The sequence below is a fragment of the Osmerus eperlanus genome, chromosome 3 (assembly GCF_963692335.1).
Source record: "Osmerus eperlanus chromosome 3, fOsmEpe2.1, whole genome shotgun sequence".
NCBI lineage: Eukaryota > Metazoa > Chordata > Actinopteri > Osmeriformes > Osmeridae > Osmerus > Osmerus eperlanus.
In genome coordinates, this window is record NC_085020.1 from 20416475 (window position 1) to 20429975 (window position 13501).

The 13501-nt window shown below is 52.1% G+C and overlaps 1 protein-coding gene across 1 annotated transcript in view; it reads left to right on the forward strand.

Annotated features, from left to right (window-relative positions):
- The first annotated feature begins 984 nt into the window (after positions 1 to 984).
- LOC134017775 (disintegrin and metalloproteinase domain-containing protein 23) overlaps positions 985 to 13501 on the forward strand; it is a 20590-nt gene continuing 8073 nt past the window's right edge. The window contains 16 exon segments of the mRNA XM_062457777.1: positions 985 to 1249; positions 2152 to 2369; positions 2847 to 2923; positions 6999 to 7062; positions 8448 to 8530; positions 8848 to 8911; positions 9369 to 9441; positions 9791 to 9858; positions 10129 to 10194; positions 10637 to 10705; positions 11350 to 11516; positions 11851 to 11935; positions 12012 to 12104; positions 12367 to 12413; positions 12958 to 13057; positions 13137 to 13208. Of these exon segments, the coding sequence (XP_062313761.1) occupies positions 1174 to 1249; positions 2152 to 2369; positions 2847 to 2923; positions 6999 to 7062; positions 8448 to 8530; positions 8848 to 8911; positions 9369 to 9441; positions 9791 to 9858; positions 10129 to 10194; positions 10637 to 10705; positions 11350 to 11516; positions 11851 to 11935; positions 12012 to 12104; positions 12367 to 12413; positions 12958 to 13057; positions 13137 to 13208 (1422 nt within the window). The 5' untranslated portion in view covers positions 985 to 1173.

Here is a 13501-nt window from a genome sequence, read left to right on the forward strand (position 1 = left end):
GGTCATTCATGCAAAAACCAACTCCCCCTTGACTCCTTGATCAGATCAAAGCCACATCTTCATGTCATCTCTGCTTAGACCCACACTGACCAACTGCTTTCTCTGCGACCCATTCTGCCCTGAGGGGGGTACTGTGAGATCATGCACAAAGTTTGTGTGTGTGTGCGTGTGTGTCCGTGCGTGTGTGCGTGTGTGTGGGTGTGTGCGTGTGTGTGTGTGCGTGTGTGTGTGTGTGTGTGTGTGTGTGTGTGTGTGTGTGCGTGTCAGCGGTGCCAGGCGGTGTTGAGAGGTCCTGCCAAACAAACTTTCCTGAGGATGCTCTGTCTGGAAGCGGATTTACTGGAACGAGGACGTTCAACAGCCTGGTTTCAGGCTGCTAAATAGGTACTGACATTGTCCACTCCCAAACAACGCAAAAACATGTTGTCAACCCTGTCCCTAAGCCAACGTACCATGCCACCTGTTACATTGGATTGATTGTGAAAACATTTTCTGCCATTTTTAATGTTTTACCTTAATGTCGAAGGCAGTCAAGACGACCCAAACAATAGGCTAATTCATTGCAGACACTATTTCATATTTATTTTGAATTATTCAAGAGCTGCACTGTTGTGAAACCATCTGTCTTAGCACATAACCAATGTCGAAATGTGTTATTTCCGTTTCTTTGATAATTCAAACAAATTACACATGAAATCAAGTCGGCCTCAGTGGTTTGCATTCCTAGGACACCGGAACGAAATTGCATCAAATGCATTATTATGCCAGCTGGTACTACATTATATTCAGTCAGGATTGTACGTTACCCTTTACCCTTTCTGTGAAGGAAATGCTGAGTGTGTCTTTAGGCTGTGGTTTTAAACACGCGTGCATGATGTTTTATGCGATCACCTGCTTGTGTTTTATTCTCGGGAACGCGCATTGCTGAGCGCGAGCACCACTATATAGGGAGGACATCTTTGTGCACGTCAAGGAGGAGTCTGTTCGCTGATTTTGAGTATCTGGCCACCGCCTACCATTCGCCGACCCGCCCGTTACTGCAGAGTACTCACCCACTGACTGGATACATGAAGGATTTTCCATTAAGGGCATCTACCACGCAATAATGGACCGCAAGCTATTCACTGCGTTGATGTGTTGATACAAATATATTTCAAACATCAAATATGAATCATGCATTTGATATTTCTGGCAAATGTGCTCGTGAGCATCCTTGCGACCTGGCTTCATCCCTCCACAGCGTCATTCGGTATGTACTCCATATTCCTAGCCATATCACATTTCTTCTTAACCGTATCATTTACATCAGCTTTAGTCGTTTCTTGTGCGTTTTACCAGATTACGTCGATATCTGGCATTATAGTTTTTTATTGTTTCAAATGGGAAAGAATGTATGTGTCCGTAGGAGATTTATATGCTGAGTCCTTAAAGTGATGCTGAGATGGGGCAGACAGAACCTCTGCATCTTCGTTCAGGTTACAAACAAGGATTTATCAAACAATTGTCTTATATAGTGTAGGTAAATGCACGCAAGCAGTACCCAGCTCTTGATCCATTCTTTAAGCTTACTTTAGTTCCTGAACTTCAAATTATTGATGAATTGTCTTGCCTAGGGCATAGTCTATCATTTGACAGCATTGTAATACATACAAATGATCTAATCAACTAGTAGCATACTTTGCATGTTTGCATGGTGCAGTGTTTTTGGTTGAACAGCAAAAATGGACTTACTCTGCCGTATTGAAATGATGAACAAATATATATATATATATATATATATATATATATATATTTGTTTTCTTTGTTAGGATTAACATTAATACTAGACATGTATATGTCATTTTTGACATTTTGACATTGTGTCATTTCCCTGTTCATAGTCAAATTCCTTTGGTATTTGTTTTTGGGTAGACCTTGAAACCTGAATGTCATAGCTTAAGGTTGATGACATCAATACAGAAAACACTACAATGTACACCCAGGTGCAACGAACCGGAGCCCTTGTAGAACAAAAAAAAACGCACAACCCCAGATGAAAGGTCCACGTTCGAGACGCGAGATTAGATGTCAGCGGACGTGGCAATGTCCCCCGTCGGTGTGGAAGCCTGCGCTGACTGACATGCCTGTGTGGTGGGATCTCTTCTTCTGCAGTTTCTCAAGGAGTGGAGAGCGAGGCTGAGAGGGACGCAGTGGCATCGCTGCTGGAACTCGAGGCGACTGCAGCATCGGCCCCAGGCAACGCGAGTGGCCATGCGGCAGAGCGAGTCATCGCCTACCCCTCTCGGCTCATCTACTACCTGAACGAGGACTCGGAGAGCACCTATCACGACCTGGACACGCGGACAAGGAACCAGGTCCCAGACGCCCAGGTGAGACAGAGAGGGGAGGGGGGGGGGACAGTGCTGTACTGCTGGGCTCCTGCTGTGTGCTGTGTACGGCCCTCTGGGAGTAGACTTGACTATTGCTGCTATGCTGTAGAGTACACCTGTGTTGGTAGGAAGTGCGGCACGTGGGCGGTTGCTGGCTGAGGTGTGACATCGATGAAGCTATCGTATCCCTCCTCCCACCTCCTTCCGCACTCTACCCTCCTCCCTCTTTCTCCTTCCCCCTTCCCCTCCTACCTCCCCCCGCCCATCCGCCCTCCTCCCCCTTTCCTGTCCCACGATGGGGGGGGGGGGGGGGGGGGGCCTTCACATCCTACTTCCTGATTCTCAGAAGGCAGAGTGATGAAGCCCTGCCGGAAAACCCGAGTCGTCATGACAGCTGACATCAATCTATGTTATCGCTCCCCCTCAAGGTCTCCTTGAACTTTGACCTGTGCTTTCACCCTTGTGTCTCTCCCGCAGTCGGTCCACCTTGCTCAAGCCAGTTTTCAACTAGAGGCCTTTGGCTCCAGATTTGTACTGGACCTTACGTTAAACAAGTAAGTTCCCACCCAAGTTCAAGTCTTTATTGTCCTATAGCAGGACATTTGGTGTGTTGACAGTTCAAACACATAACAGCAACACTTTACATTCAGGTTACATTAACTACCATGGGACGACGTAATACCTTAGCAACAACGTTGTAGTTACGCAGGAACTGCGATTTAGTTTGACTTTATTACGGTTTAGAGGTGCAAGTTGTTACACAAGTAAAATATGGTATGAGAGAGGTTGGGCTCTGCAGGAGTAAGCGGATGTTAACACAAGCTTCAACTGCCCCTTTACAACATCCACTCATCCCTCTCCTATACTACGGCAAAGCCAATCCTATGTACTTTATTTTTATTGCAATGTAGTTACATGTACAGTTAATATTACCGTAACGTAAAGTGTTGCCCACTAACAGATACATTGCAACATGCACCAGCATTTACTCTACAAAAAAACTTGTCTATATCTGTATTACATATCCAACTGACCTTAAAACTGTTTTGGGTACTTCTGATGAATTTTCATTGCACTGTGCCTAGTAAACACAGATTGTTCCCTGACTTTGATCCCCAAAATACCGTTAGAATCTTTGACTTTTTTTTCCCTTTGCTTTCTATTTGCACTCTTTGTATGTCAATTTGCATAAAAGCTATAACATATTCCTACAAAAATTCCTAAATGTTTTGGTTATTCTAACATCCCAATCCCATCCTATATCAACGCGAGTTACAGAGTTCATCGTCATAGTAGCAAACCTTTTGCATGACATCATGTGTGCACATGCCTTGCCCTTCATCCACCAGTCTTGGTCGTTTTCCTTTTAGATATGGTTGATGCGTCCATATCCAGACTCGGGCAACATTTCTCACGCTTGTCAAGGTCATGTCCACAACAATGGGCCCCTTCTGCCTAGCCCAGAGACACTGAGCGAGCGCTACGCCGGCTCATTTTGAACAGCGCCCGTGACAGCGCTCGTGATTCCCCAGCTCTTCTAAGTGACTCTGCTCCCCGTGAAGGAAGGGGGATTATAGGTCAGGTCCGTGATTAATGCCACATCTCACCTGGGTAATGGTGTCACGGGCACGGACACTGAAGCGTTCCTCTGGAGCGACGCTGTCCACTGGCCCATGGCTGACCCCTGACCCCTGGTCCCTGGCCCCTGGCCCCTGGTCATGGCTGACCAGCCTCCTGGTCAGCCATGACCTCCAACACCACCATGACCTCAAGCTGCCCACAACACAGAGGCACTGATCAGCCCCTCCGACAGCCCCCCCCCCCGCGCCCTCTCAGCCTTTAAGAGCTGACGGCCAGTAGATTACCAGACCAGCACCAGCATCCCATAGCTTGGGGAACTGCCTTGTTTTTGTGGAAAGGGAGACACTGTGAGATGTACTGTGAGATGTGCTGCAACACTCTGTGTGTGAGAGTTTCTCACGTACCAGGGCGTCCTGGCAGCCGCGGACCCAGGTGGGTCTCATGGTTTGGTCGTCATGTGGGGTGTAGGAGGCGACCAGACATGCAGAGGCTGACCCCCAGGGCTGTGGTTGTAAATGCCAGGGGCCTGAAGTGGGCTCACAGTCAGTAGGCTGAGGAAAACCGCCCGGTAATGCCTTGATTTATGCCTTTCCAGTGGGTGTACAGATCTTTGTAGTTAATGTAATCAAGAGGTTGTGCTGCTGGAATAATAGGACACTGCACCTGGGACCACACATGCAGGGAACACACACACACGCACACACACTACACATTACTGCCATGAGGGGTCAGGTCAGTGCCCTATCTCTGACCCGGAGTGTTAACTAGTTCATGTCCTCCAACATCACTCCTAACTCTCGCACAGCCTCCATGCACAGCACCTTCATTACATGGCTCCACCCATTACGCCCCCATTAGATGACTAGATAAAGACCTTAAGGTGACCTTACAGCACGCTGTTGTTGTTTGCGAGGCACGGAAACCAGCTCGCTGCGTTAGGTGCATTGGTGTCGGGAGTGGATTCTGGGTAGCTTGAATTCTGCTCACTGTTGTAGCTGCGACAAGGCTGAGGCTAAATTTAGATAGGTCTGCAACCTGCCAATGGGAGCAAGTTCTTTGTTAGCCGCACCTGGGAGGGTTAGAGACGACAGAACACACGCTCAGCTAAATCCACGAGTTTACTGTTCCTCGCTGTGAACGTCTCCTGACGTCATCACACGGAATTAGGCTCCGCCCCAATCTCAAGGCAGCTGGGTGTGCTCGTCAGCTCTTTCTATCTTGTGAAGTCTTTGTGGTGTGTTTGTGTGTGCGTGCGTGTGTGTGCGTGCGTGTGTTGCTCCTCACTGACGGAGGCCGTCCTCGGAGGTTGTCTTTGGCCCGCAGCGCTGTCTGTCTCCAGTGCTGTCTGTCTCCAGCGCTGTCTGTCTCCAGCGCTGTCTGTCTCCGCTCGGCGTCTCATCTGGAGCCGGAGCAGCGTCGGCGTTCACTTAGCGGCGACGCTGATTCTATCATGTGCCAGAGCCAGACGGGGGAACAGCAGGGACGGCATCACGGGTGGGGTGTGTGTGTGGGGGGTGTGTGTGTGTGTGTGTGGGGGGGGGGGGGGGCGGGGGTTTGGGGTGGGGGGGGGGGGAGTGGGGAGGGAGTTGGGGGGGGGGCAACATTTGGTCTGGCGCCAAGGCCAAGAATTTCCTGCAGTTTCTGGTCTCTTCTCTTCCTCCCTCTCTCCCTCTCTCCTCTTCTAACGCTGCATTGTGGCACTCAAGTCTTCTGTGGACTCAGAGACCTGTCTGAGGTTGGATTTTCCCCCTCCGTGCTCCCGTACACACACGCACGCACACACACGCTGCACACACACACACATGCGCTGCACAAACACACGTGGCGGCTTGCCTGCCCCCTCGCTCCACACTTGTCCACGCTCACGTTCCACTGCTTCAACCCTGTCCTCTCTGCAGTGCTGCACTCTCCCCTTACACACACACACACACACACACACACAGTTACAGTACTCTCTTCCCTCTCTTTATCACACACCAGCACACACACTTACCGTGCTGAGGCGCACTCTCCTCTCCCTGCCTCATCCGTCAGGCTATAAATAGCCCCTTACCCAGGCATCTCTCCCAGAGACTGCACTGGTGCTCCTGCCCTCCTCCCTCCTCCCTCCTCCCAAGCTGAGCGCCACTTCCTGCTCACATGCTGAGCGTCGCTCAAAAATGTCACCCTGTCCGGGTTTCCACCAGATAAGTTCCTCCTTCTTTTTCCCCCTTTATTGCAACAAAAGAGGGGGCGGGGGGGGATAAGAGGGTGTTTTGAACGAGATCTCCAAGGTTAGCCCGGGAAAAGCGCCGTTGTGGCAGAAATGGCAGTATCTCGGAGGCGGCCGCCAGCGAGCAGATCGAGCGTGCGTGGCGGCGGGGTTCGCTGAGTCAGACGTGAGGCGCGGAGGGAGGGCGGAGGGCGGGCGGTGTTCAAGGTGAAGTCGAGACCCCAAAGCCAGCCTACGCTGACACCATTTTGAAAAAGGAGACACCAGCCTCACTGGTGTGGACTCTGTCTAACCTGACTAATTATAGAAGGCCTCTTTGATCGGATAGAGACGAGATCAAATGGATGTATCGAGAGGCTCTTGTTTGAGGGAATCTTCAAATTGTAGCAGAGAGTTGACAGCAGCTAGTTAACATTTGAATACTCATGTTGGCAGTTTTTTTGTATTGGTTTAATATCCTATTCTGGGGCCAGCCACGAGAGTGCTGACTGATCCAACCTCTATATTATACAGTGTGGGCTGAGGCATGTATCTGCTTGTCAGGAAACATCCCTTCGCCACTCATTAAACTATTTCTCTTGAACTTTTAAGTTGCTGTGGGCGTCTGGCTGGTGGCTTTCCAAGTACACATACCTCTGGGCTGTTGTTCTTTAAACTGTTGAACAGGACCTGCCCCCGAGGCCTCTAAACCGTGTTGTCAAGCGATCCCCACACGAGGAGGCCTGAGTCACAGCCCTGGTCCAGACAGCGACCAGTCAGGCTCTGCGCCGTGCGTCATCCCAACCGTGAGAAACACACACATCCCACTAACCAGCTCTTGTTTTTCTGCCTTGCAGTGACTTGTTGTCTTCAGACTATGTGGAGATCCACTATGAGAAGGGGACACCGGTACTGTCCAAGGTAAAGTGCCCTCCGGTCAGGACTCGAAGTTGCGGCCGTCTCTCTCCCTCTGTCTGGTTCCGGCTGCAGGCTAATTGTCTCCCAGTGGAAAGGCCAGCTGGTACATGGGGGATTGTATTGTTCTGCTCTGCTGCCCGGGTGCGATGAGGAACGTGTTGATAGAACAACATGGAGCAGACCGCTTGGTCCTTCTGGTCTGTGGAACACCAGACCACCACACAGATTTCAGACCACGTCAACCAAAGTAGCACACCGGCTCCAATGTGTTTACATTTTACATTTACATTTAGTCATTTAGCAGACGCTCTTATCCAGAGCGACTTACAGTAAGTGTTTAGAATGTGACGTGTGGCATGACGTGAGCCAGCTAACTGGGCTGAGTCGAATCTGTAATGCCGTCAGATTTATCATCGTCAGTATATATGTTGCGTTTTAGCCGATCCATTTAGATAATCACGCTCGTCTTGGACTTGGAGGGAGAGGGGAGGGGAGGGGAGGGGAGGGGAGGGGGGAGAAGGATGGGTCTGAAAGAGAAAATAGACAGAATGAGCAGAGTGGGAGAAGAGAGAGGAAAGGAGGGAGAAGGAGAGAGAGAGGGAGAGGGGGGGGAAAGAGAGAGAGTGAGACAAACAGAGAGACAGAGAGTGAATGAGAGGCAGAGAAACAGAGAGAGAGAGAGTGAGTGAGAGGCAGAGAAACAGAGAGAGAGAGAGAGAGAGAGAGAGAGAGGGAGCGAGAGAAAAAAGGGGTTCGAGATGTGAGTGCTGGCTGCCGCTGCTGCCGCTGCTGAATCAGTCTGGGCGCGGGGCTGGGCGCGCGCTGACGCTGACTCAGCGAGGCTCTCCTGCTGCCTCCACCTCCCAGAGTCCGGGTCACGTGACAGGGGAGAGCCGGCTCTCTGCAGTGGCAATGCAGCGTGGGACGGCTGGAGGGAAACGATCCTCTCCTCACCCTAGCCCTGGCGGCGGAGTCACACAGCGAGCACGCCGGTGATAAGTCAGCCGTCTGGGGGCCAAGGGGAGACACATTGGAATTAGCCGGAAGCCCGCGAGCCACCCAGCTCCCTGTGGTCAACCAGGCTTCCGATGACAGATAAACTGAGAGCTACAAAATCAACCCTAAAAATGGTACAGCTAGTGTTACACAAGGCCAGTGGTAGCGCGCAGAGCAGAGCCGAAAGGTACACCGTTATATAAGCACACAGAAGACAGTTATGAAAGATATAGATAAATAAAGAAATAAAGAAATTCAGTGTGCAGTGCAATGTAATGTCGCTGTGGGGTGTGTGTGTGTGTGTGTTGTGGCTTGGTGAGGGTGTTTAAATCCTGTGTGTGTGTGTGTTGTGGCTTGGTGAGGGTGTTTAAATCCTGTGTGTTTCCCCTTAGGGAGGGGAGCACTGTTATTATCACGGCCAGGTGAGAGGCAAAGAGGAGTCCCGCGTCGCCTTGTCTACCTGCAACGGACTGCAGTAAGTCACCGGGGCCGAACGGAACACGCCGGGCCTCGTCTGGGATATCTGACGTATACGTTCCTGTGTGCTCTGTCTATCCACAGCTCCTATTGACTGTGTATTGACTGGCTTCTGTCTCCCTGTCCCTCCTCGCTGCCTCTGCCCCTCTCTCTCTCTCTCTCTCTCTCTCTCTCTCTCTCTCTCTCTCTCTCTCTCTCTCTCTCTCTCTCTCTCTCTCTCTCTCTCTCTCTAACTCTCTGCCTCTCTCTCTCTCTCTCTCTCTCGCTCTCTCTCTCTCTCTCTCTCTCTCTCTCTCTCTCTCTCTGCGCCGACAGCGGAATGTTTGATGACGGAGCCTACGTGTATCTAATTGAGCCTCAACAACAGACTCATTCCATCGTAAGTTCTTACTCGACAAAACCTTTTGCCAAGTTCATACTAATAGCTCCGGGTCTACCCCTAATGCACCAGGGCCTACTTAGGTTGCAGCATCACAGCGGTCCACCTCCTCATCGCTCTTGTTGTTACCCCGAGGGCGCCATGTCCGTCCATTTCCTGTTTGTCTGGCAGGACTTCCTCTGTGCCTTTCCTCCTCTTCACCCTGCTTCTCCAACGAGAGGATATCCACCGCATGTGCTCCTCCAATGCCAAGAAGGGCGATAGAACAAACACAAAACGACGCCGTCGAAATGTCTTTTCGAGTGTTTCTCTCACTGTCACGTCTGGCTTGTTTATGAGCTGGGTGAGGTGCACTTACCGCCAAGCCTCGGCCTCATGACGACACATGTTCTAGTGTAACGCGACCCGTGTTCCCGCCACAGTCATGCCGATGTTGTCCCCCCCCCCCCGCCCGCAGGATAGCTCCGCCAGGCCCCACACCCTGCGCAGAACGCCCTCCCTGCAGTCAAACGACGACTCGGAAGAGCTGGGTGAGGATTTATGTTGTGTTTTTGTTCTTTCTTCGTTTCTATATGACCTCTCTGTTACGGATTGTGACCTCTGGGCCGGGGTTCACAGCCAAGCCTGCCAATACAGCCACACCCGGGCCGGCCACTCGGGTCTGTTTTCCATGCTATAAACTCCAGCTGTAAGCGGTCCTGTGCTGGTGTCAACTCTACGGAACAGAGCTGCGCTCCTATAGCAGTCGTGGGCTCCCGTTCTAAGTGGTTCCCCTTAGACAAACGAAGACACAGTCTCTGGTGTTGCCGTAGTCGTTCCAGGTTCCGGTTTTCGAAGCGGTTCTAAGCGGTTCCTGCGTGTCCCTGTATCTTTCCACAGAAGACGAGGAGCAGCTACTCTCGGAGCTGGACGACATGTCCTGGCTGAAGCGCAGGAAAAAGCGAGCTGTAAGTCCATGACCTCACCGCTCCGATAAATAACGCGCTCCGCCTCCTGGCGTTCCATAGCACTGGCACGCACTAGCTCCCTCAAACAACTGCCGTTTTCCAACACAAGTCCTCCTAGGATTCCCTGTCCGTTCACAAGGTCACCCGCCGTACCAAAGTATTTACCATGACTCAGACCCCCACCCATAAGCAAAACACAGGGTTTTTTCCCCTTCTTACTCTAACTCCCAGTGATTGCTATGAGAATGAATGAATTTGCTGTCTTTTCAGATGCCTCGGAATGTTTTCGAGGAGATGAAGTATTTGGAGATAATGATCGTCAGTGACCACAGCATGGTACGTGCCCGAGCAGGCACACTGTCGACAGCAGGCATGTGGGCAGTTGTTTTCTCTTACAGGGTGGAAGGACTCGCGTGTCCGTAAGCCACATTGCACAACATGAATCACAAACAAGACCACAGCCCTGTTTTGGCTTCTCTGTTCATCCATTGTTTAGTCAACAACGCCCACAAGAGGGAGCAGCACCGCTGAATGTTGCACACATGTTCAACACACGTCACAGAAAGATGGAGTTTGATCTGTGGCATACTAATATTGCAGATGGTCAAAATGTATTTAGATTTCTTTCTCAAGCTCTTTGAAGGCAAAGATACGGTATAGCTAAGTGCTAGAGCATTTGATTACAGCTCAAGAAGTCGCTAAATGTATATACTTTATTGAGAGGACACTGTAATAATACACTGTCTGTCTGTCTGTATATTTCTTTGTTTTGCTGCAGTATAAGCGATACAAGACCAAACAGCACACCAGGAACTTTGCTAAGTCGGTGGTTAATCTCGTGGATGCTGTGAGTAACGCTCAGTTTCCCGTGTGGTTATAGTCTACCTCAGACGTGTGGAAATGACAGAGCACAGTCCTTCACAACCTCTATTCATTCAATCACATCATCCAGTGCAGACTATGAGAAAACGTACAGTGAAGCTGAGTTCACTAGCTGTCCTGGGGATGAATCGCAACACGAGATGCCTCACATTGCAGTTTCAGTGTGTGGAAGTCGTAACCACACTAGACCACAATCTCCCCGTGTCCTCTTGTGTACGTGTTCCTGTACCCCGGAGCTGGGCCCTATGCTTGTGTCTGTGTGGTTCGGATTCTGCTGCTGTTTTCTCTGTGGGTCTGTCCCCACCCCTGCTCCCACTTTGCGGTGTCCCCCCCCCCCGGTCTGTCCTCAGACAGTGGAGACGCTAACCCAGTGTCCTTCTCCTCTCCCCGATTCCACCCCCCCCCTCTCTCTCTCTCTCTCCCTCTCTCTCTCTCCCTCTCTCCCTCCCTCTGTCTCCCTCTCTCTCTCTCTCTCTCTCTCTCTCTCTCTCTCTCTCTCTCTCTCTCTCTCTCTCTCTCTCTCTCTCTCTCTCTCTCTCTCTCTCCCCTCTCTCTCTCTCTCTCTCCCCCCCCTCTCTCTCTCTCTCTCGCCCCCACGCCCCATGCCAGATCTTCAAGGAGCAGCTGCACACGCGCGTGGTCCTCGTCGCCGTGGAGATCTGGACCGACAGGGATCGGATTCCCGTCAGCGTCAAGCCGCTGGAGATGCTACGCGACTTCTCCAAGTACCGTCAGCAGAGCATCAAGCAGCACGCGGACACAGTGCACCTCTTCACGTAAGTGCTCTCCGACCCCAGGAGACCCACCCTGGCTGGTCCTAACCACATTAAGTACTTAGGCCGGTCAGGGTATCACTGGATCCGGAGGGGGTCGGGGGAGATGGAGGGGGAGAGGTGTCGGGATGTTCTCGGGATTACCGTAGGGGTTTATGTTGTCCGTCACTTGTCGGGGTCAGGGATTACTCAGGGCTGATTGCACGTTTGTGTGTGTGTGTTGCTTGTGACCTCATGCGTGTGTGTGTGGGTCGGGCGACCGTATGCGTGTGTGTTGGCGAGCGTACATTCGTGTGTGTGTCATTAACTGTACACGTGTGTGTGTGTGTGTCCACAGCAACGTGACCTTCCACTACCGCAGGAGCAGCGCGGCGTACTTCGGAGGCATGTGCTCCCTGACCCGCGGCGTCGGGGTCAACGAGGTGAGCTGTGCTGCCTGCCGTCCACCCTCCCACTGGGCTGCCTGGGGCTCGCTAATAACTGTTCTGTGTCCTGCAGTATGGCAGCACCTGGTCCATGGCTGCCTCGCTGTCCCAGAGCCTGGCTCAGAACCTGGGCATCCAGTGGGACCCCGCCCGCCAAGAGAAGTAGGTGGAGGGTCTGACCCCGCGGCTCACAATGACCAGCTGCCTCTGGAGCTCACGGGTTGGGCTTGTTTCAGCTGTGTGGGATTTTCTTTACTGTTGGTGTCTAGTCGTCTGGGAGATGTCATTCCCTCGTCTTCTTTCTCTCTCTCTCTTTGTCTTTCTGCCTGTCCCTCTCTCTCTCACCCTTCACCCTCACTCTCTCTCTCTTTCCCTCCCTCCCTCCCTCCCTTCCCCTCCCCCTCCCCTCTCTCTCGCTCACAGAGGAGTGCGGCTGCGCCGAGTTGTGGGTCGGCTGCATCATGGAGGACACGGGGTAACGCTCGGACATGACACACACACACACACACACACACACACGCGCAGACACACACACACACACACACACACACACACACGCACACACACACACACGCACACACACACACACACACACACACACGCGCAGACACACACACGCGCGCAGACACACACACAGCGCGCGCAGTCACACACAGACACACACATACACTCCCTCTCCACAGACACACGGGGCAGACTCGGCGCATCATGCTGTAACGGGAGGGGAGGGAGAAGGGCACACTGATGATTGACATTTAGCTCCTACCACTGTCAGCCCCGTGCTGTGATGGCTGGATGCAGGTGACCTGGTGTGGAATGACAGGGCGTATGGACATCAGGCCTAACCTGGCCCCAGCTGGCTCTATCAGAGCCGCTGTTGGCATGGGAACGAAGCCCCGCTGACGCTATCTGATGTTTTCCCGAGTGTCTCGTTCCAGAAAGAGAGCTTACCTAACCTATGACAGGGCTGCAGGGCTGTTAGATCAGTCCAACACGCGTTCTCTCCTCCTCCCCTCCAGAGTGCAGCACCCTCGGAAGTTCTCCAAGTGCAGCATCTCGGACTACAAGGAGTTCCTGCTGAAGGGCGGAGGGTCCTGCCTTTTTAACAGGCCCACCAAGGTGAGTGGCCGCTCCACAGGTCAGCTGTGGTCACGGTTCGTCCCTGGTGAGCACCCTCTGACCCTCGCTCGTTTTCCAGCTGTTTGAGGCGACCGACTGCGGGAACGGATACGTGGAGGTGGGAGAGGAGTGCGACTGCGGAGGCAGGACGGTGAGGAGAAGCATGTCTGTTTCTGTCTGTTTCTGTCTGTTTCTGTCTGTTTCTGTCTGTTTCTGTCTGGGGGCATTTTCAAGCTTTGTTTGGATCAAGTTCGAGGCTGATAGGGAGGCGGGGGGAAAGAGAGAGAGAGAGAGAGGGAGAGAGAGAGAGAGAGAGAGAGAGAGAGAGAGAGAGAGAGAGAGAGAGAGAGAGAGAGAGAGAGAGAGAGAGAGAGAGAGAGAGAGAGAGAGAGAGAGAGAGAGAGAGAGAGAGGGGGGGGGGGGGGGGGGGGGGGGGGAGAGAGA